The sequence below is a fragment of the Rattus rattus genome, chromosome 14, assembly GCF_011064425.1.
Source record: "Rattus rattus isolate New Zealand chromosome 14, Rrattus_CSIRO_v1, whole genome shotgun sequence".
NCBI lineage: Eukaryota > Metazoa > Chordata > Mammalia > Rodentia > Muridae > Rattus > Rattus rattus.
Window position 1 is genome coordinate 72,912,690 of NC_046167.1, and position 20,023 is coordinate 72,932,712.

Consider the following 20,023-nt stretch of genomic DNA (forward strand, 5'->3'; position numbering starts at 1 on the left):
GGAACTCTATCTTTTATTTGGGCCTTGACATAGACGCCAGGTAATCACGCTCACCACCACCACCCACAGGTGAGGTGAGCAGAGGAGGGTATGCTGGGAGTGTGGGGCGGTTGCCATGGCAACAGACGCACGAGGGTCCTTGTTGCTTAGGGTGACCTCAAAGCAGTTTCTAATGCCAGCAGCACCACCTTTGAGGAGGTCTGAAAAGTTGCAAGGTTTTGGCACCGCTTTCAACCTTTCTTTCTCCGAACTTGAGACTCAGTTCTAGCGGTCGGGGTTTGCCTGTAGTGGTTCCTGCTGGAAGCTGCCGTGACTCCAGGATATTGGTCTGTGGAGGAGGAATGGTTCAAGAGTCAAGCGCTTTAATATCATTTACTAGAGAGAGAAAGAGAAGGGCTGGAGAGATGCCTCGGGGTTGAAGGCACTGGTCGCTCTTCTATAGGATCCCGGTTCAATATCCGATACAGCACCCACAAGGCAGCTCAGAGACCTCTGTAACTCCAGTTCCCACCCCCTCCTCTGGTCTTTGCAGGCACCAGGTCTGTATGGGACGTACAAATATGCATTCCAACAAGACATACATACACATAAATTTTTTTTCCTTTTCTTTTTTTTCGGAGCTGGGGACCGAACCCACTGAGCTAAATCCCCAACCCCCATATAAAATTTAAAAAGAAATGTGATAGGTTCTTTTTTTTTTTTTTTTTTTTTAAGAAAGAGAAACTTTCAAAGTGGGACGGGTTCCAAGAGAGAATATGGTTCAAGTTGCAAGGGGTGGGTGTTTTAAAATGGTTACTAAGCAAAGCAATAATAACAATGGGTAGGAGATGAAAAGATAACGCATTTTTCTTATGTACAAAATTATTAACCCCCCGCTGCCCCCACCCAGCACATGAACTCACTCACGAAGTGCTATAATTATCTAAAGGTCATCAAGCAAAGGGGCCTTAATCCATGGGCTACTTTCAGTTCAAGTCAGGAGACCATGAACAGAATGTTAGCATCAGGTCTTCCTGGGGCCATCTCTAACTGCCTTAACATCTCTGTCTCCTTCTTCAATTCCTCATGAGGTGTAAATTTCAATTTCTTGGGGTTCACCATGTCAATAGCTTGATAGCAAAAGTGAAGATGTATTTAAATGTCGCCCACCCCAGTGGGGGACTGGAGAGGTGGCTCCGCACCTTAGAACATATCACTTTTGCAGAAGACTCAGATTCAATTCCCAGAGTCCAATATGCGTTAACTTCAATTCTAGGGGCATCCTCTTTTGACCTTGGGCACTAGGCACTCCAGTGGTATGCAGGCATAGAAAAGGAGAGGAAGGAAGGGAAAGGAAGGAAGGAAGGAAGGAAGGAAGGAAGGAAGGAAGGAAGGGAAGGAAGGAAGGGAAGGAAAGGGAAGGAAGGAAGGAAGGGAAGGAAGGAAGGAAGGGAAGGGAAAAGGGAAGGGAAGGGAAGGAATGGAAGGGAAGGAAGGGAAGGAAGGGAAGGAAGGAAGGGGAGAGGGAAGGTGGCGGGAAGGAAGGGAAGGGAAGGGAAGGTGAGCGGGAAGGGAAGGGAAGGAAAGGAAAGGAAAGGAAAGAAAAAGAACGGAACAGAATTCTCTCCTGCCAGGCAAACAGTAAACAGCAAACCAATGGTTCTCAACCTGTGGGTCGCGACCCCCACAGTCTTACATTGCAATTCACAGTGGTAGCAAAATTACAATTGTCAAGTAGCAAGAAAAGAAAATCTTATGGTTGGGGTCACCACAGCATGAAGAACTGTATTAAAGTGTTACAGTAAGAGAGAGCCACTGCAAGTAAAACCTTATATACCACTCTATTTCTTTCTGCTACCTCCAGACTTCGATTGTCAAATAAGTGATAGGCGCTGCTGCCCCAAAGAGGTGTCGTTGTAGAGAGCGGCACGGTGAAACAAAGATGGCGCCGACATCCAGCCTTGTCTGGACGTCGACAACTTACTGCGCATGTGCAGGCTTGTCCCCTTGCTAGGGCGGCCATACGATAAGGAGATGTAGGACGCCCTCCAGTGGTGAACAACGGTACTGCACATGTGCGGTTTTTGCACCAGGTGTTAGTTGACCGTTAATATGCTAATGAGGGGCGGTACCATGCTAATGGAGTGAGTCATTCTCCGCCAATCCCTGGAGGACAAGTAGTGGGGTGATCCATGCCCCACCAATCCCTGAGAGATAATTAGCATACTGTTGTGTATATAAGTCGAGCGACTTTGCTGCTCGGAGTCCCTGTTCAAGAGAGTTGTAACACTAAGAGCTGTAACACTAAGAAGCGCTGTAACACTATAAAGGCTTGTTCCCAGAAGAATCCTGTTGCCGCGCGTCGTTCTTGCTGGCGAGACATTGGGCGCGCGACATGTCGTGAATGGAGATTTTTTTCTTTTTAGTATGGGTGTTTTGCCTGGTTGTATATCTGGGCACTGTGGGCATGAGTGTGCATGGAGTTCGCAGAAGTCAGATGAGGGTGTCGGATCCCTTAGAACTGCAGTTACAGAAGGTTTGACAGCAACTGTGTGGGTTGCTGGGAATCGAACTCAGGTCGTCTGGAAGAGCAGCAAAGTGCTCTGAACCAGTGAGCCATCTCTACAACCACTATATTTTTTAAAACTAAGAAACGAGAAGCCAAGACCGAAGGGGAAGCAGCATAGATACATAGTCAAAAGTAAGGGAACCCAAAAACAAGAGGCTGGGGCACGGAAACTGACTCTCTAAGGAATGTGTCGCGCGCGCGTGTGCGTGTGTGTGTGTGTGTGTGTGTGTGTGTGTGTGTGTGTGTGTGCGCGCGTGTGTCTCCTCCCATGTGGGAGTCATGGCTACTGCCATTATCCTCGCAACCACAGTGAAGGCCAGAGGGCTGTTGTAGCTTTGAGGACCATTTTTTCTTTTCCTCTCCCGTCTGACGCAGTACTTGGAAGCCTTCCAGTCTCTAGGAGCGGCTGACTGTGTGATTGCTCTAAACTTTCCTAGCCAGACAGTCTCCCTCACTGAGCATAGCATCAAAAGCCTTGGCTTCCATGAGGCCACCAAAGGAGGTTTGGAAGCTGCTTCCTTCTGCCATCCCACTGGCGTACAATCCCATGTAATTAGTTTCGAGATTTCTCGTTGTGGTCTGGAGAGATACCCAGGTGACATAGATTGGATTTAAATGCAAAACTAGACTATGGTGAGACCTTGAGCAACTTAATTCCTGCTAGGTGTCAGTGTTTCCTTCTCTGGAGTACTGAAGGGGCTCAACAGGTCCGCACAGCCTCAAGTCTATCACACCCGGCGGGGAGCGGAAGATCCGCCTTGGGCCAAGCCCCCTTCTCGGAAAGCCCACCCCAACCGAGTCCCCCTTCCCACGCTGCAAAAGGCGCGCTGCCCTCGGTGGCAGCGAGCGATGCATTGTGGGGCTTGTAGTGTGGCGGGGTCCGGCGGGTGGGCGCGGCCACAGCACCATCTTCCACTGCAGTCTGGGTCGGTCTTGCTCCCTGGCCAAATGGCGCCGCGGCCGCTGGGCCCCTTGGTGCTGGCTTTGGGTGGCGCCGCAGCCGTGCTGGGCTCGGTGCTCTTTATCCTCTGGAAAGCTTACTTCGGCCGCGGCCGGGAGCGGCGCTGGGACGGTGGCGAGGCCTGGTGGGGCGCGGACACTGACCGCCTACCTCAGTGGGACGAGTGGGAGGTGAGTGCGAGCCGCCGAGGCTGGGAGGCCTATGCATGCTGTGAGCGCGGAGTGCAAGTGCCAGGGCCGGGACAGGGCATCGGGCTCGGAAGCCCGGAGGGCGCGGCAGGAGCCAGCCAGGCACCAGTGCAGAAAGCGCGGTGGCGCCGCCCGGGAGATGCCCTCAGGCCCGGTGCGACTGATCAGTGAGATCTTGGGATTGTCTTGGGCTTACTACTGTTAGAGGAAGCCAAGGATTTGTGATGGGGAAGAATGTGCGGGAGATCACGAGGAGTCAAAAGAAAAGTAAGGCTTTTTAGTTTAGGACTCAAAGAGCAGCTCCTGCCCTGCTATTTCAGACCACAGGTGTCTGCCCTGGGACGCGTGGAAGGCATGCGTGGGCACCGCCATCCATCCCGTTGTCCCTAGGGAAGGAAGGGTCAGGAGGGAGGTTGGAGATTGCAGCCTTCATCTCTGTCCCACAGCCGGAGGACGATGAAGATGAGCCGGCATTGGAGGAACTGGAGCAACGCGAAGTGCTGGTGCTGGGCTTGGATGGCTCAGGGAAGAGCACATTTCTGCGCATGCTGGCTGGGAAGCCACCGGTGGAAGGCCACGTCCCCACCTGGGGCTTCAACTCTGTTCGGCTGCCTACCAAGAATTTCGAGGTGGACCTGTTAGAGAGTGAGCAAGAGACACCCCCCAGCCCCCATCATCACTGCTGGCGCAGGGTCTAAATCATTTGGAGGAACCGTTAAATGCATTTCCCCCCCTTTTTTTTTTTTGTTTGTTTTTAAAGATTTATTTATTTATATGAGTGCTTTACTTGCAAGTATGCCCGCGTGACAGAAGACGACATCAGATTCATTTTAGATGGTTGTGAGCCACCATGTGGTTGCTGGGAATTGAACTCAGGACCTCTGGATGAGCAGCCAGAGCTCTTAAACGCTGAGCCATCTCTCCAGCCCGTAAAATGCATTTCGAATCGGGACATTTCCCCTTTATGAAATCCTCTTTGCTTCTCTTCAGGGCACAAGATACAGGACACTCTGGCTTATCCCGTGTCTCCAAATGGTCCACCTACCTTTCACCACGCATGCCTTATACCGACAGATTAACAGCTAAGGGTTCATAGGCCAAGCCTTTGGCAGGCATCGCTTATAAAATACCCCAGCCAGCTCCAAAACTGCCGTCAGTTAATCGGCTTGTTAGATACGTGTGCAAACAGGCTTCTGACAGGTTAGATCGTGAAGAGTCCCCCAGCATTCCAGTGTTCTAATGCAGAAGGCCCTCTGGGTCCTAAGGGAGGATGCTTGCTTCTTACCTGTTCTTTGCTTGTACTTCTCTGCTTGGCGTGCTTGACAAACTACCCGTTCTTTAAACCGTGGTCTCTTTTCTTCCTTTAGTCAGGGTTTTGTTGTCGTCCGTTTGAGATGGTTTTATGGTGTTGAGGCTGGTCTCGAACACTTGAACCTTCCTTCTCCACCATCTGAGTGTTATGGTTACAGGTACACACTGCCACAACCAATCCTCCAGTGTGGTTTGTGAATGACATCCTTTGAAGCTTATTCTGGCCTCTCCCTGACTCGGGTCCCCTCCTGGTGCAGGATTTGTCACATCAACCTCTGCCTGAGGCCAGGAGCACCCTGGTCACAGAGTGTATGATTCATTTCTGGCCCAAAGGCTCAGGCCTCCATATGTCTCTGAGGGAGCTTATTGAGTGAGTGACCTGAGAGAGGGCTGAGGAGGCTTCTTATTTTGGGCTTGGCCACCTGGGTCTAGCCTCAGTCTCTGGGGAGTTAGTAGGGAGGACTTCCAGGTACAGAACTAAAACCATGAAGACCGGATGTGCTTATTTAAGCACTAGGGGATAGAGTTGAACTTTGAGAGCCTAGCTCTTGGCCTGAATGGACCTGGTTCTTCTGTTGTTAAGCATTTGTGGTCCGGCCAGGCCTTACCACACCTTTTCTCCCTGGTTGTAGCAAACTCTGATCTTTACTTAGGACCTGGGACCCTCCCACCAAGCTTTCTCTGTCTCGTGCCAAGGACACAAGTTCAATGAGGCTCTGACAGAAGGAGCGTTCCCTTTCCCGCCCGGGTGAGGTGTTCTGGTGTGCCTGTGTTCTGACAGACATTAGGCTTCAGACCCAGATGGCTGTCAGGCGTGGCGGCTCACACCTGTAATTCCCAGGCCTCAGGAGGCAGTGGCAGGAAAGCTGTCAATCAAGTCCTACAGCTTCCCCCACAACAGTCCCTTCACGTGGTCTCGGCATCCTGGCCTTCGGACCAGCTGAGAATTGCACACTGTGGCAAAACCGTCAAGGGAGCAAACTTATTACCAGTGACACCTTCCTTAGCGCACCACCTAGGGAATCTGGTGTATCGGGTCTGTCGACTGAAGCCTGGTTCGAACCCCTTTCATCTGTCCTATCTAGTACTACAGTGTGAGCGACTGGTATCGTTCTGGACCCTTAAGGACCAGCTTCTGCCTTTTCTCCTCTTTCTCTCTGGAGGTGCCTTGCTTGCGATGCTTTCTCTCTCTCAGACGCATGGAGTTTGTTCTTTGCTCTTCCCGAGACGCTTGCTTTTACTTCTTCCCGTGGCTAGCTCCTCATCCTCCTCTCAGCTCACATCCAGCCTCCTTGAGGAGACAATGTCCAGACCACCCCACCCAAGACCAACCACAGGCTCTAGCCACTTCCCCTTCTTTTTGATTCCGTGCTTTCTGGAGTGCGTCTTGTCCGTCTTATCCGATTGCCTGGTCCGTCCAGGCTAGGGAGGGAGTTCCTTGAGAGCCGGGACTCCGGCCTGCTCATTTCCCTATCCCCAGCTCCCAGATCAGTGCTTGGCACCTGGTAAGCACTCAGTAACTACTTAATGAGTGCCTGCTGTGTGCCAAGGCATTGTGCTGAGGCTTTGGGGGGATTTAGCGTGAAGAGAGAGAAGCAGAACCAGAATGGGGTAACCCAGCAGGGTAACCAAGGGGAACTGAGCAGAGGCAAAGAGGAACAGAAGGCAGCCCAGGCGCAGACACGATGTGGTTAAGGTTGTTCAGCACGACCCTCTCTGTACAGTGCTCCCAAGGGAAGAGGAGGGACTGAGTGGGGACTGAGTCGGGGGTGGTACACTGGCAAGGCAAGGGGTTTTCTAGGCTTTTCTAGGCTTAGGGACCCCTGGCTTCTCATCAGTTACCACTGACCAGGAAGGAAGCCTGCACCCGGTAGGAGGCAAGGCAGTCCAACAGACAACTTGCCAACCACAGTCCTATGAGGGGAACATTGCAGACCGTATCTTTGGGGTCTGCTGAAACCTCTTTGCTCAGTAAGAAAAGACTGGTACACAGGGTAGCGGCCTCTCGAGGGATCTGGCTGGCTCTGGCCTATGGCACTTTCTTTGTCCCTGGCTAGTGGAACCTTAGGAGATGGAAGTGGGTTGAACCACGCTGCAGGGAGGGAGCTCTGGGCTCTGAGCTGGCCCTTGGCCTCTCCTCAGTTGGTGGCAGCCAGAACCTGCGCTTCTACTGGAAGGAGTTTGTGAATGAGGTGGACGTGCTGGTGTTCATGGTGGACTCGACTGACCGGCTAAGGTTGCCCTGGGCTCGGCAGGAGCTGCAGAAACTGCTGGACAAGGATCCTGACCTGCCTGTTGTCATAGTGGCCAACAAGCAAGTGAGTGCTATGGGAGGTGGGCTGGGACCACTTGGCCTTCTCACGAATGCCCAGGCACAATGACAGGGTCCACAGGATTGGAACCTGAGAGCCATGACCAGATGGTCCCCGCCCTCCTAACCTGTGTCCTCTCTCCTCTCCCCTTCCCACCTCTTATCCTTCCCTCCTGCATCTTCTCTCCCTTCCCCTATCTCCTGATACCCCGAAGAGAGGCAAAAAATGTAAGTGCTAACTGCATGGCTGGAACTCATAATTCTGTCCCAGTCCTCGGGTTGGAGGTGCGCACCACCACACACACCTCACTTAAATGATATTATTGACCTTATCCGAGGTATACGATACTGTTCCCGCATTGTGGGTGGGGATGTTACAGCTCAGGGTGTTTGTAGTGTCCACGGGGACATACAGGGAAGTGGAACTGGGATGCCTCCTTCCAGAACCAGCCCGCCTCTGCGCTGAGAAGTGAGAAGTGGGGCACATTAAGTAATATTCTGAGCACAGTGTTGAGGCAGTGTGAACACCTGACCGCCACCACCCCACTTGAGTCCTGTTACACCCCATGACAGGCTCTGTTGTTTCTAAACGCCTGAAGTTAACTACTGGATCAGAGACAGATTTGAGGATTGAGATTTTCCCCGGGGGTTTGTGTTGTTGGCCTGGAGTGGAGCTCAGTGGGAAAGCTGCTTGTTCAGTAGGCTTGAGGTCCTGCGTTCTGAATTCCCAGCTCCCACAACTCCCCCAGGGGCTTGGGGGTTGATTGTCCATGACACTATACCTTCTCTGGGTCCAGAGGGCGACTTTGGGCCCAGCAGCCGTCAGGATCACAGTCTTTATGTGCGATCCTCAACTCCAGGACAGCTGCCACAGTACAGAGCACGTGTATTTCTAACTTGTCTCTCTGACCTCAGGTGTGCCCTGTCTGTCAGGAGACACTTGATATTTATAAATATGGCTGCCATTCGTCCTGGTCTGCCTGGGACAATCCCCACTTTTTTTTTTTTTTTTTTTTTTTTTTTTTTTTGGTTTTTTTTTTTTGGAGCTGGGGACCGAACCCAGGGCCTTGCGGTTGCTAGGCAAGCGCTCTACCACTGAGCTAAATCCCCAACCCCGACAATCCCCACTTATGCCTGTTCTATACTGACTTGTTTGCAATGGGGTCTTGATACATAGCCCTGGCTGTCCTGGGGCTCAATATGTAGACCAGGCTGGTCTCGAACTTGTGGAGATTCACCAGCCCCTGTCTGTGCCACCAAGCCCATTCTTGGTGCCACTATTAATGGTGTTGTCTTGGGGCCTCAGAAGTACCCAGGGCACTGAGTGATTAGGCCACTGTAATTAAGAGCTATTTTATGGCCAACAGGGGGTGTCTCTTACTTACCTGAGTTATCCCAGTTACTTGTGAAGAGACGCCATGATGGAGGCAACTTACACAAGAGTGTACTGCTGGCTCGCTTACAGTTCTATTTTTGAAGACTCCTACACTTCCCCCTACGAACCCACACATCCTAAACGTCCCAAACAGTTCTACTGATCTTGGATCAAAGTCTTGCATTCAGAACTATAAGCCTGTGGGGGCCATCTTCATTCAAACCAGTACAGGAGGCAACGAGGGGGTCCTACCTACCTCGTAAGAATTGCTCCAAGAGGGGTTGGGGATTTAGCTCAGTGGTAGAGCGCTTGCCTAGGAAGCGCAAGGCCCTGGGTTCGATCCCCAGCTCCGAAATAAAAAAGAACCAAAAAAAAAAAAAGAATTGCTCCAAGAATCCTGAACCAATGATGCACTTTAAAGGGTCCAGCTCCAGTGTCTAGTGGCCTTTTCCCTTTCCCCGACCCAAGCTAGCTTGTCTGGGAGTTACCCTACTGTATGATCTTACATCATAGGCAGAGGACAGATTAGGGATTCTAGAAGTTTGATCATTGATGGAACCTAAATCTGCCATTTATCCCTGTTAGGAGCTAAGTGGCTTCCCGGAACCAGCTCCCTCATCAGTCAAGTAGACTGTGAGAATCAAAGACCTGGTAGGCAGGTGCCATCATGGTGCCTAACGAGCAGGAAGGGCCCTGCTTCTTGTGACACTGGTGGATAGCTCCGTGAGAAGAGGGTGCCACAAAGGAGAGCCAAGATGGAGGAGGGCACTGAGTTCATTCCAGAGGATCTAGTATGAGATCCTTTTTATTTTATGTATTTATATAAAGTGTTCTGCCTGCAGGCCAGAAGAGTGCACCAAGACACTACAGACAGTTGTGAGCCACCATGTGGTTGCTGGGAATTGAACTCAGGACCTCTGGAAGAGCAATCAGTGTCCTAACCACTAAGCCATCTCTCCAGCCCCTATTCCAGAGGATCTAGAGGCACCTCCTGGGGTCTGGGGTCTGGGGTCCAGGGTAGCAGCTGAACATTTACATCCATCATGGACGACAAGGGCACTATCACACTGGGAGCACTGACGGCCATGCCGTACTGGCTTGTGTTTACTGCAGGACCTGAGTGGAGCCATGAGTATGGTGGAGCTGCAGCAGGAGCTGGGCCTCCTTGCTAGTGACAACCAGAGGGAGGTTTTCCTCTTGGCAGCCAGCATTGCCCCTGCAGGATCTGGCTTCGAGGAACCCGGCACCGTGCGCATCTGGAAATTGCTCTTGGAGCTTCTCTCCTAGGCTGGACCCGCCTGCCTGCTGCCCAGCCTCGGAGACCACAGTTCTGCCTTCTCCTGCATCGTTGTTGCTAGCCTAGGCCTTGGGCAGGGGCATCACAGCAACGCTTCCTCTCTCCCTCAAGAGCAAGGCCGAGTCCACGCAGAAGCCTTCCTGGTGAGGTGGGCGTGGGGCTGAGGCGGGGAGGACAGTGACTGCCTCACTCTAAGGCACAGTGTGGCTCCAGCCTCCCCTGCCTCCCTCCCTGCAAGGCCCTCGAGCTGAAGCAGCAGTGTGGATGTCACTGGTACGTCTGAGCCTTCAGGTCTCATCTCACTGTTCACTCTGGGGGCATCATACATGTCCCATGTGGGAAGCTTCTGAGTAGAGCACAGGACGCCCTCGCTGCTAGTCCCTCGTTATCCTCCAGCCCTGCTCTGTCTGTGGCCTTGTGTTCCCGCCTTTCTAGCCCCTGGGCCATTATTTTTAAAGGGAGGTGGTTTCCATGTTTTTTTCCCTAAATGCCAGCCATCCCTGGCAACGCCGAATGAGGGTCAGTCTGGAAGCCTTAGCAGAGAATCCTCTGAACACCTCCCTGCTGTTGTGGCCTGGCCTTGTCAGCCTTTATCAACCACAAAGTGCAGTTCACTGGACTGGGTGGGGGGTGGTTTGCCCAGCTCTGGAGACGGCCTGATGCTTTTGTACTGACTGTGCCAATGCCCGTGTTTACATAGATCTAGAGAAGGACGGAGCCTGAGTCCTGGAACAAGACTGGAGCCGGGGGGTGGGGTGGGGTGTGTCAGCCTCAGAATGGCATTTTATTTATTTATTTATGTATTTATCAAAGGAATGGGCCAAAGTTCTAGGTTCTGTTTCTCGGTGCTGTAATGAAAACCCTAGGAGACTGTCAGAGAATTTGAAGCTTTGAGAACTGGAATCGTGAGATTAGGTAACCTATGGGTGCCCACGGAGACAAAACTGTAGCTTGCCCCTCCCCCATCCTGTCCTTGAGACCATGACTGGAAGCAGGTACCTCAAGGAGACCTAGTACTCATGGCCCAGGACAGGACTAGAAGAGCCATCAGAATGACTCTTCCTGTGCCCGTGGAGGGCACATCACCAAGCCTTCTGGGACCATTTATTTGTCAGCCAAAAGCAGAAACTGAAATGCTATGTTCTCCGAAGTGAACACTCCATGACTGGTGATCAACCAGTGCAGAACTGGTCTCCATGCTGACACTGGTGCAGCCAAGAGCCTTTGTCTGCCAAGGGATACTGAACGAGAACAGCGCCAGTGGACTGGTGGTGTTTTTTTGTTTGTTTGTTTGTTTGTTTGTTTGTTTGTTTTTGAGACAGTGTCACTCTAGCTCAGGCTGGCCTTGAATTCATGGCACCTGGCCTTTCTGAGCCTCCAGTGTGCTGGGATTATGGGAAGCATTGGGCCATGGTGCCTGGCTTTCGTTTGCTTTTTGAGGATACAGTGTGCACTGTGTTTGTCAGCTGCCCGGCATACAGCCCAGGAAGTGGAACACTCCGAGTTGAAGTGAGCACAATCATCTGAAGGGGGCGCTCTGGGCCCCTGGACTCCAGCACACGAGGATGGAATTACTACAGGACAGATCACTCACTAGAAGTGATTTTTCTGCTTTTGTATTACATATTTAAGGAGTGACTAGGATTTCCAAGTGTGTGAGATTTCATCAGATAATTGTGCATCTGTTGTGAGGATCTCACCTCATTCTCCAGTGTTCACCTTCAAGCAGACTTGTGGAGAGGACTTCTTTCCTAACTGAGACCTTTGTCTGATGAGTTTCATCATGTGCAACTGTCACGTTGTCCACGGTGGAGGGGGTGAATTTAAGAATAAAGCATTTCACTGTGTCTACTGAAGTAACTTTACTTGAGGCTAGGTCTAGTGGTCTATGGTTCCAGCTACTTTGGAGAAGGCCCAGTTGAGGTCTACCTGATTTACAAAATTCAAAGGCAGCCTGGACAGTTAGGCTGGGTCAGGTAAGACCTGATGCTGACCTGAGTCTGACCCCAGAGCCCATTAAACGCCGATGGAGAGAGCTGAGCCCTCAAGCAGGCCTGGGGTAGAGTTCAGTGGCAGAATGCTTGCCCAGTGTGCAGTAGGTTCAATCCCAGTACTAGAAGACAAACAAACAGAGCACTGCACATTCTGGACCTACACTAGTTTAGGAGGAACCAACACAAGCCAGCTGCAGGACAACGGCATCCACCCCCTGCCACAGGGCCAGACCTCAGATTAGATTCAGGTCTGAGCAAATATTTGCCTCACAACCTTAGAGGCCAAAGTCCTTTCTGGAAATCTCCAAGTTTCCCTTGCCCTTATACCTGGAAGATGACCGTCTCCAGCCCATGAGCTGGCAGCATGGGGCCACCAAGGACAATTTATAAAGTGCAGTGTCACCAGCTCTCTAGGGTGAGATAACAATAAATGCCAAAATGGGTATGTTCAGGGCATCCTCTTCATACTGAGGACAGCTGATGCTTACAGTTCCAGCTCTGGAGAGACAGTTCTCAGACAGTAAGTTCCAGTCCCTTACTCTTTGATCTTTGGGATAGACAGTGACTTGAAGCCTTCTAACCTTCAGAAAGGGATCTAGCTGATGGGCCCAGAAACCAGCTTCAGCCAGCTGGGCAGAGTAGACAAGTTTTTAATCAAAGCACTCGGGTAAGTGGGCCCCTAAGTTGAGTAGGAAGCTAGCCTGGTCTACATAGAGTTTCAGGACAGAGCTACATAGATCATCTCAAAAGTGAAAAAGTAAAATAAATAAAAATCAAAGGTCATTGAGAGGTGGCTCAGTGGTTAAGAGCACTGACTGCTCTTCCAGAGGTCCTGAGTTGAATTCCCAGAAACCAGATGGTGGCTCACAACCATCTGTAATGGGATCTGGTGCCCTCTTCTGGCCTTCAGTCATATATGCAGGTAGAATGCTGTATACAGAATAAATCTTTATAAAAAAGTAAACTCTTCTGCCTCCATGCTCAGACCTAGAAGCAAAGCCCAAGCATATGCCTGGTGCTAGACACTACAGTCTCTCGTCCACAAGCTCAGTTGGGCAAGGACATCAGGCAAAATTAAAGGCATCGTGGATGAGAGTGCAGCTCAGACAAGAAAGCTTGCACGACGGTTTCATCTCCAGCAACTGCAAGATCTGACAGCTCTGGCTATGAAGTTTGCGAGCCCTGAGAGCAAGGAAGAGAGCAGTGATGGCTTCTGGAAGCTGGCAACCAAATTATGTTCACAAGCTGAGGGGACCTTCTAGTCAATGACACACACTTGGATTCTGTGGCGGGCGGAAGATACAAAGCCAAATGACAGGACTTCAGAGCATGCTAGATCCTAAGGGCTGGGCCAGACTTAGATGGTTCTAGGGCCTCTTGACACTGTAGGAAGGATGGACTGCTACCTTCACAACAGACTCAAGGTCACCCCACACCCACTGTGGACACCTGACCTGTTTCCCTCTAACAAAATAAAAGTGCATCTTACCAAACGTCATAGGCAAGTATAAAAGCACGTTTTCCCCCCAAGAGCGCTGAATATACAACATGGAGGTTTTTGCGTCACTCGCAGTTGAGGATAGTTAGGCCCTGCTCACACCTTGCCCACGACCCTGTTGCAGAATGGGCATCACAGTCTCAGGCCACTGCTTGCAACAGGCCTGCCACAGAGGATGGCTAGGTCATGGAGAGCCCAGGCGTGGCACACAGTAGAGAAGTGCCTGGCGATCTGCCAGTCCCAGAAGGCAGGCTTGGGTCCCTAAGGTTTGATTTAAGCCTTGGCCAACAAGCAATCCAAAGTAAGCAAAGACCTGGTTCCTCGGCCTTCTAAAGTCAGCCCAGGCTTCCTGGGAAGTCTCAGGAGGAACCCAAGGCCAGGAGCACTGAAGAGGAGGAAGGCAGTGCCTTCAAAAGTCCGTGGCTGGGGTTGGGGATTTAGCTCAGTGGTAGAGCACTTGCCTAGCAAGCGCAAGGCCCTGGGTTCGGTCCCCAGCTCCGGGAAAAAAAAAAAAAAAAAAAGTCCGCGGCTGCAGTGCTCGCTGCGGGGCTGATAATCCACTTCCGCTAGGAAGGTTAACTCTCCCTGGGGCAACTCCAGAGTTAGCTGGGCAGAGTAAACGCAAAAACACTACACAAGGGTACCTTTAATCCCACCTAGGGCTACACAGAGAAGCCCAGTCTCAAACAAAACAAACACCTCGTCATGTTAAAAGGTAAAACCCTCTTTTTATTATATACAGAACACATTGAAATAGAGCATCTCCTCTGAACACAAGACAGCAGGCCCTGGCTTTCTGTAAGCTCCCAAAAGAACATGAATCATGGCCTCGAAAGAGAGTTCCTTCTCAAGGTGGTGGTGCATGCCTTTAATCCCAGCACCTGGGAGGCAAGAGGCTGGTGGGTATCTGTGAGTTCAAGGCCAACCTGGTCTACAGAGAGCGTTCTAGGACAGATAAGGCTATAAGAGAGATGATCTCAAAAAACAAAACAGAGTTCCTTCTCCAGAAGGAATGGGGAATGCAGGGGAGGAGGCAGAGACAGTGTACATGTAAAACCTGATTCCAGAGGACTTTCCCAGCATCATCTGAAACTATACATCCCTTGCCTTACAGCCGGGGGTTGGTTTCTTTGGTCCAGTAGACCTAGGACTGGGGTGTGCACCACTCAGTCTACCTCCATCTTCTTATTCTGCAGAGAATCCATGAAGACTTGCCACTCCGTTGGGTAAAAGCGCTTATAGACATTGATCTTATTCCGGATCTGTTTTGGGGTGTCTTGATAGTAATTCTTCTCATCCCGGGCCATGGCCTATAAAGGAAGGACAGCAGGTGGAGGGCTAAACAGGCAGAAGTTCAAATCCTAGCTTTGCCTGAATTGAGTATGCCACTTCCAATCTATCCCCGGGGTCCAGCTTTCTCACCTCAAAATCCAGCAGAGGACTGGAGGGTATGTTCAATGGTTAAAAGAACCGGCCGCTCTTAGAGAGAACCCAGAACAGTTCATAGCAGCCTATAACTCCCATCCTAAGGGATCCAATACCCTCTGTTGACCCGCACAGGTTCTAGGCACACATGTAGCACACACACACATACACACAGGCAAAACACAAACATAAGAACATCTTTAAACAATGGGATTCCTTCCTAGACTTTTTCTTCTCTTTTTCTACTCAGCTGCAGACCAGGCTGAGACAGTCCAGTGTGTTTTCCCCACAAGCCCAAGTGTTCTTCCTGGCAGGTGGAACTCACCTTATAGTCCTCCCCGTGATTCTCCACCATGTAATGAACATAATCGATGAGGTCCCGAGACAAGGTATTTCCTTTCTTCTCTGGGAGGCTGGCTTCTGCCTCCAGGTCTGGGGGAAAGGAAACCAGGAAATGGGATAAGGCTTTTGCTGCCCAAACACCTATCCGTCCAATGACACAAAGTTGTACAGGAGCACTTTCCCAAATTCAAAGCCAGAACTCACGTTTTCAGGCCCTAGAACCCCAAAGTCTGCCTCCCACCCATCAGCATGGCAACTCCTGAAAACCAGTTCTCCAGTTGTGATTTAAAATGAAAAGCGCTAAGCTTACCAATTTTAACTAGCGCCAGGCCCAGGGGCAGCAAGATGGAAAGTTGGATTCCTGTTCAACTCCACTACCAACAGAAAGTACTAAGCCAGCATTTGAAGTGGGAGGGGTCTGAATTGCTCAACACCAGAGCTACGGGGTTAGACCCAGGTACAGCACTGTTATGTGTGAAGGGAGAATCCGGACCGTGTTGCCAATGACTGTTATACTTGTAAAACAAGTAGGAAGTACCAGCACTTACGAGGCTAAAGCAAGACAATCAAGTCCACGGTTAGCCTCAGCTACATTACAAGACATCGTTCAAACAAAACCCACGAGTAAAAGAAAAAGAAACGCCAGACAGAATTCCGGTACAGCTCAATAGCAGAGCATGCTTTCCCAGCCTGAACAGGACCCTGATTTCAGTCTCCAGGGCAGCAAGAAGAAAAGCTACGCAAAAATGGGCAAAATACAGAAACGACATGGTCAAATCTGATCTAAGTGTGAGGAACTAAAATAGAAATTTTGACTGTAAGAATACAGTCCAAATCATCTTTGGCCTGGTGGTTAGACAGTCTCAGCTTTGCAAAACCAAAGTTCAGGGGTTGCATTATTCAGCCATATGAATATATGTACCCACACAATTGTACTTTATTTTTCAAGACGGGGTTTCTCGATGTAGCCCTGACTATCCTTGCTTGACCTTGTTCTGTAGATCAGGCTGGCCTCAACTCAGAGATCTGCCTGCTTCTGTGTCCCGAGTACTGGGATTAAAGGCATGTGCCACCACTGCCCAGTCAGAACCGTACATTTCAAAAGGGCCAAGAAGGTAAATTTTATGTAATTCTATTAGCTAGAATTTAAATCTTAAAAATTCTTGCAGGTCATGGTGCTTGTGCCTTTTAATCCCAGAATTGAAGAGACAAAGGTAGTTGGATCTTTGTGAGTTCAAGGACAGCCAGGGCAACACAGCTATGTCTAGAAAAAAAAAACCAAACTAAACCAAACAAGCAAACAAAACCAAACATAATTATCTTACTACCTTAAATATATGTGGCTTTGTATATATACAGAAGAGTGCAGGGATTCTTTTCTCCCCACATGTACTACTGAAAATTCTAATGTGAATCAGCCAAATACAGGAGTCAAATACTTTCATGTCAAGCATCTGTCTATTCAAATCAGGAGATGTGAAAAAAATACAATCACCTGATTGGAGGTGTGGCTAAAAGGCTGAGGGTACACTTAGCATTCAAGAGGCCCAGGGTTCAATTCCCAACACACAGATAAGAAAATAACAACCAACCTACAACAGGGAGGGGAAGGGTAGGTAAGATTTCAAAAATATTCTCTCTTCTCTGCAGGGCAGAGAATCTCCATAGCAGAACACACAGAGAATAAATGTATCACTGGACAGACTACATGACGGGACAAGCTCTTACATCATGGGAAACTGGGAACAAAACTCAGCAGGTCGTTAAAGGGCTTTAGATCTCGCAGGTCGTTAAAGGGCTTTAGATCTCATCAATATTAGCTGGGAAACACCTCGGCTATGACACACTACTACCTGTGAGCCCCGGACCACTTTGTCTCTCTCTCTGAATCTTGGTCTCTGGCTGTAAATTGAAGAGATTGAGTGCCCTTCCTAGCTGTGAGAAGAACACAGCCCACACTCACCATTAACCACATAGGGCTTCCGAACAAGATCCTTGGGTCTCTCCTCCGGGTCTACCTCCATGGCCTTTACCTGTAAGGAAAAAGGTTTGAGACCAATAGACAGGCACCTTTGATCAGAGTTTGACCAGGGCTAAGGAAGGACATTGCCCATCCAAACGCAAGTATGCTTAGTATCAGAAAAATCCCTGCCCAAGATCAAGCAGAACTAGGTCACACCACACACAGTATGTTCATGCCCACATTTATATCACACCACACATGGTACACTCATGCCCACACTCATATCACGGCATGTTCATGCCCACACTCATATATCACACCACACAGGGTATGTTCATGCCCACGCTCACATATCACACCACATACGATATGTTCATGCCATAGTCATATCATACCCACACATGGTAAGCTCATGCTCACCTCTAGCTCACACCCACAATATTATTTTTAACAAGCAATTCCTCTTTCTGCAACTACCCATGCCTCCCTTACCCTGCTGTGTAGTAACACAGCAAAAACATGAAGAGTGCTTTATAGGTTACAGGGAGCAAAGTCAGATATCTTCTTCCAGGGGAGGGCTTACCTGACAGTGCTTAGTTATAGTTTTACATTACGATTGCTTAAAAAACTCTTGGGCCATTTTTCTCTGGCATGAGGAATAGGGAGAAACTTGCCTGAGGTCAATGGAACAAATTCACTCAGTGAGCCCATTCATTAGGTTAACTAGGATCTTACCAATCCTGGGAGTTTAGTGGAGAACAAAACACAAGATCCCATTAAGGGACTAAGAGGCACATTCAATATACAGATGTGGAAATAAATAATACATCATCGTGTAGTTAAAATTACTATTCATTAAAATAATGCAGGAACGAGGCTGTGGTTGAAGTCGGTGCTATTTTTGAAAGCTTCAAGGGGTGGTCCAGAACGATTTGTTGGGAAGTAACAGGATGTCTGGGGTGACGGATAGAGGCACTATAGAAAACAGAAACCTCAAGCTGAGGAGTCAAAGATAGAAAAAGATACATTCTAGAAAATATCACTGAGATGCCAAACAGGCCCGAGAAGAAATGGTTTAAGTCGAGGAGGGAGTGTGAATGAATGAAGGAGGTCGTTAAAGGTTTTGACAGAATTCGTGTAAGCAAGGTGACTTTATCACAAATATGGGAAAGAGGGGTGTGTGTGTGTGTGTGTGTGTGTGTGTGTGTGTGATCAAATTCTGAAACTCTGCTCAGTGAAGGAAGATCAGGTGGGGAAGGAAATGGAGAGAAATGAGGAAAGTATCTGGACCTGCTTCATCAAGTACCTTCCTCTTACGGAGGGGAACCGCTTTGTTGGGGTCCATGGCCAACCCCATCTCCGCCAGGTTCTGCCGCACGGATTTGGTGTGGTCCCAGGCATGTGGGAGCTAATGCCAAAGAGAGAGAGAGAGAGAGAGATTCTATCACATCGCCATCGATCCCAGCCGAAGCCCCCGCCTCCGAACTGGCCCCTCACCACTCGATCCGTGGCGCTGCCTTCCGACGAGCATTCCGGTTCAGACGCTTTCGGTTGACGTTGTAACCGAACTTCTGCCTCCGAGTCTTTCCCTTAGCCTTGGGCATCGCGCAAACTGCCGCACCAGCAGCTCAAACTCAGAAACACGCTCTCAGAGCCGCGTGTTAATAGTCTCGGTCCCTGCAGCTCGCGCAGGGATTCTTGGGAAATGTAGTTTTATTATTAGCGCCTCCACGTTCACTTAATACAGTTCCCAGAGAGCAACGGGCAATGGCGCCTGCGTATTACGCTTAGCAGGCTATTTCCCCGCCCCGTGGTGACCTCATCAGAAGGCGGGGTCCCGGGTCCGGATTTTTGTCCTACCTTGTTTTGTGCGGGTCGGTATGGCGGCTCCGGGTCCTGTGAGTCCAGAGGCGCCTTTTGATCCGTCCAAGGCCCCAGTTATCGAGGGCTTCAGCCCCACGGTCTACACCAATCCAGAGGGCTTCAAGGAAAAGTTTATTCGCAAGACCCGTGAGAACCCAATGGTGCCTATAGGTAAGTGTGTGCTGTAGGAACTGAAGACCGAGAGGACAGCTGTTTCGTAGGGGAACGAAATAGGGGAGGACCGAGTAAATCTGGGGTGTGGGAAGGGGAGCGGACCAGAGGTGTGACGAAAGGACGGTGCAGGGATGAGCGAAACGAATCGAAAGGCGTTGCGGGGTTTGGGACTAGATGTAGCGGACTCTAGAACAACCCACTCCCGCCCTCCTGTTGTGGTTCCGGGAAAGTCGGGAAGGCTACATCGCCAAGGGACCTGTAGGACCCAACCAGTTGCCTCCTGTGTTTGTTGCCTTCTCCCTAGGCTGTCTGGGTACGGCGGCTGCCCTCACGTATGGCCTTTACTGCTTCCACCGCGGCCAGAGCCACCGATCCCAACTAATGATGCGCACCCGGATCGCTGCCCAGGGTTTCACGGTCGTAGCCATCTTGTTGGGGTTAGCAGCATCCACTATGAAGTCTCGATCCTGAGTGTATGGCTGGGTCTTGAAAGCTCCATGGAAATCATTACAAAACCCAGGAGTAACAAACAGCCCTGTCAGACTTGCTGCCTCGTTTCTGACAGGACCTTATTGTCGTTTGGGTGAGGAAGTGACCGGTTTTGTGACTGATTTGCGCCTCCACCCCCGCCCCTCGAAATCCCAGATCCCTTTCTGTTGGGTTGCATGCTTCTATTTTTTGATGCATCCCCTTAATTACTTAATAAAACCTTATTACACTTGTATGTGATAAATTTCTCCTTAATCTCATTCTTATGATCAGAACCATGACTT

At 50.1% G+C, this 20,023-nt stretch overlaps 3 protein-coding genes across 3 annotated transcripts; 2 read left to right on the forward strand and 1 right to left on the reverse strand.

The window, feature by feature from the left end:
• The first annotated feature begins 3,394 nt into the window (after positions 1-3,394).
• Positions 3,395-11,842, forward strand: Arl10 (ADP ribosylation factor like GTPase 10). The gene is made up of 4 exons (XM_032884854.1): positions 3,395-3,679; positions 4,144-4,342; positions 7,151-7,326; positions 9,808-11,842. Exons 1-4 carry the CDS (start codon positions 3,398-3,400, stop codon positions 9,979-9,981), a joined length of 831 nt encoding a protein of 276 aa, XP_032740745.1. The 5' UTR covers positions 3,395-3,397; the 3' UTR covers positions 9,982-11,842.
• A 2,344-nt stretch (positions 11,843-14,186) lies between these two features.
• Nop16 (NOP16 nucleolar protein) lies at positions 14,187-19,028 on the reverse strand. Its single transcript, XM_032884865.1, is given in 5 exon segments — positions 14,187-14,793; positions 15,234-15,340; positions 17,214-17,283; positions 18,520-18,621; positions 18,704-19,028. Coding segments are annotated over 5 exon segments (537 nt in total). The 5' UTR covers positions 18,818-19,028; the 3' UTR covers positions 14,187-14,649.
• Higd2a (HIG1 hypoxia inducible domain family member 2A) lies at positions 19,028-19,979 on the forward strand. The gene is made up of 2 exons (XM_032884864.1): positions 19,028-19,247; positions 19,555-19,979. The coding sequence occupies exons 1-2, from the start codon at positions 19,094-19,096 to the stop codon at positions 19,719-19,721; spliced, it is 321 nt and encodes a 106-aa protein (XP_032740755.1). The 5' UTR covers positions 19,028-19,093; the 3' UTR covers positions 19,722-19,979.
• Positions 19,980-20,023: the final 44 nt, after the last annotated feature.

Excerpts from the sequence above, each read along its gene's own strand:
- Arl10 (XM_032884854.1), top strand. The coding sequence starts at position 3,398 with ATGCATTGTGGGGCTTGTAGTGTGGCGGGGTCCGGCGGGTGGGCGCGG. Across the intron at positions 4,343-7,150 it reads CGAGGTGGACCTGTTAGAGA|TTGGTGGCAGCCAGAACCTG; the intron begins GTGAGCAAGAGA and ends GCCTCTCCTCAG. Across the intron at positions 7,327-9,807 it reads TCATAGTGGCCAACAAGCAA|GACCTGAGTGGAGCCATGAG; the intron begins GTGAGTGCTATG and ends TGTTTACTGCAG.
- Higd2a (XM_032884864.1), top strand. The coding sequence starts at position 19,094 with ATGGCGGCTCCGGGTCCTGTGAGTCCAGAGGCGCCTTTTGATCCGTCC. Across the intron at positions 19,248-19,554 it reads GAACCCAATGGTGCCTATAG|GCTGTCTGGGTACGGCGGCT; the intron begins GTAAGTGTGTGC and ends CCTTCTCCCTAG.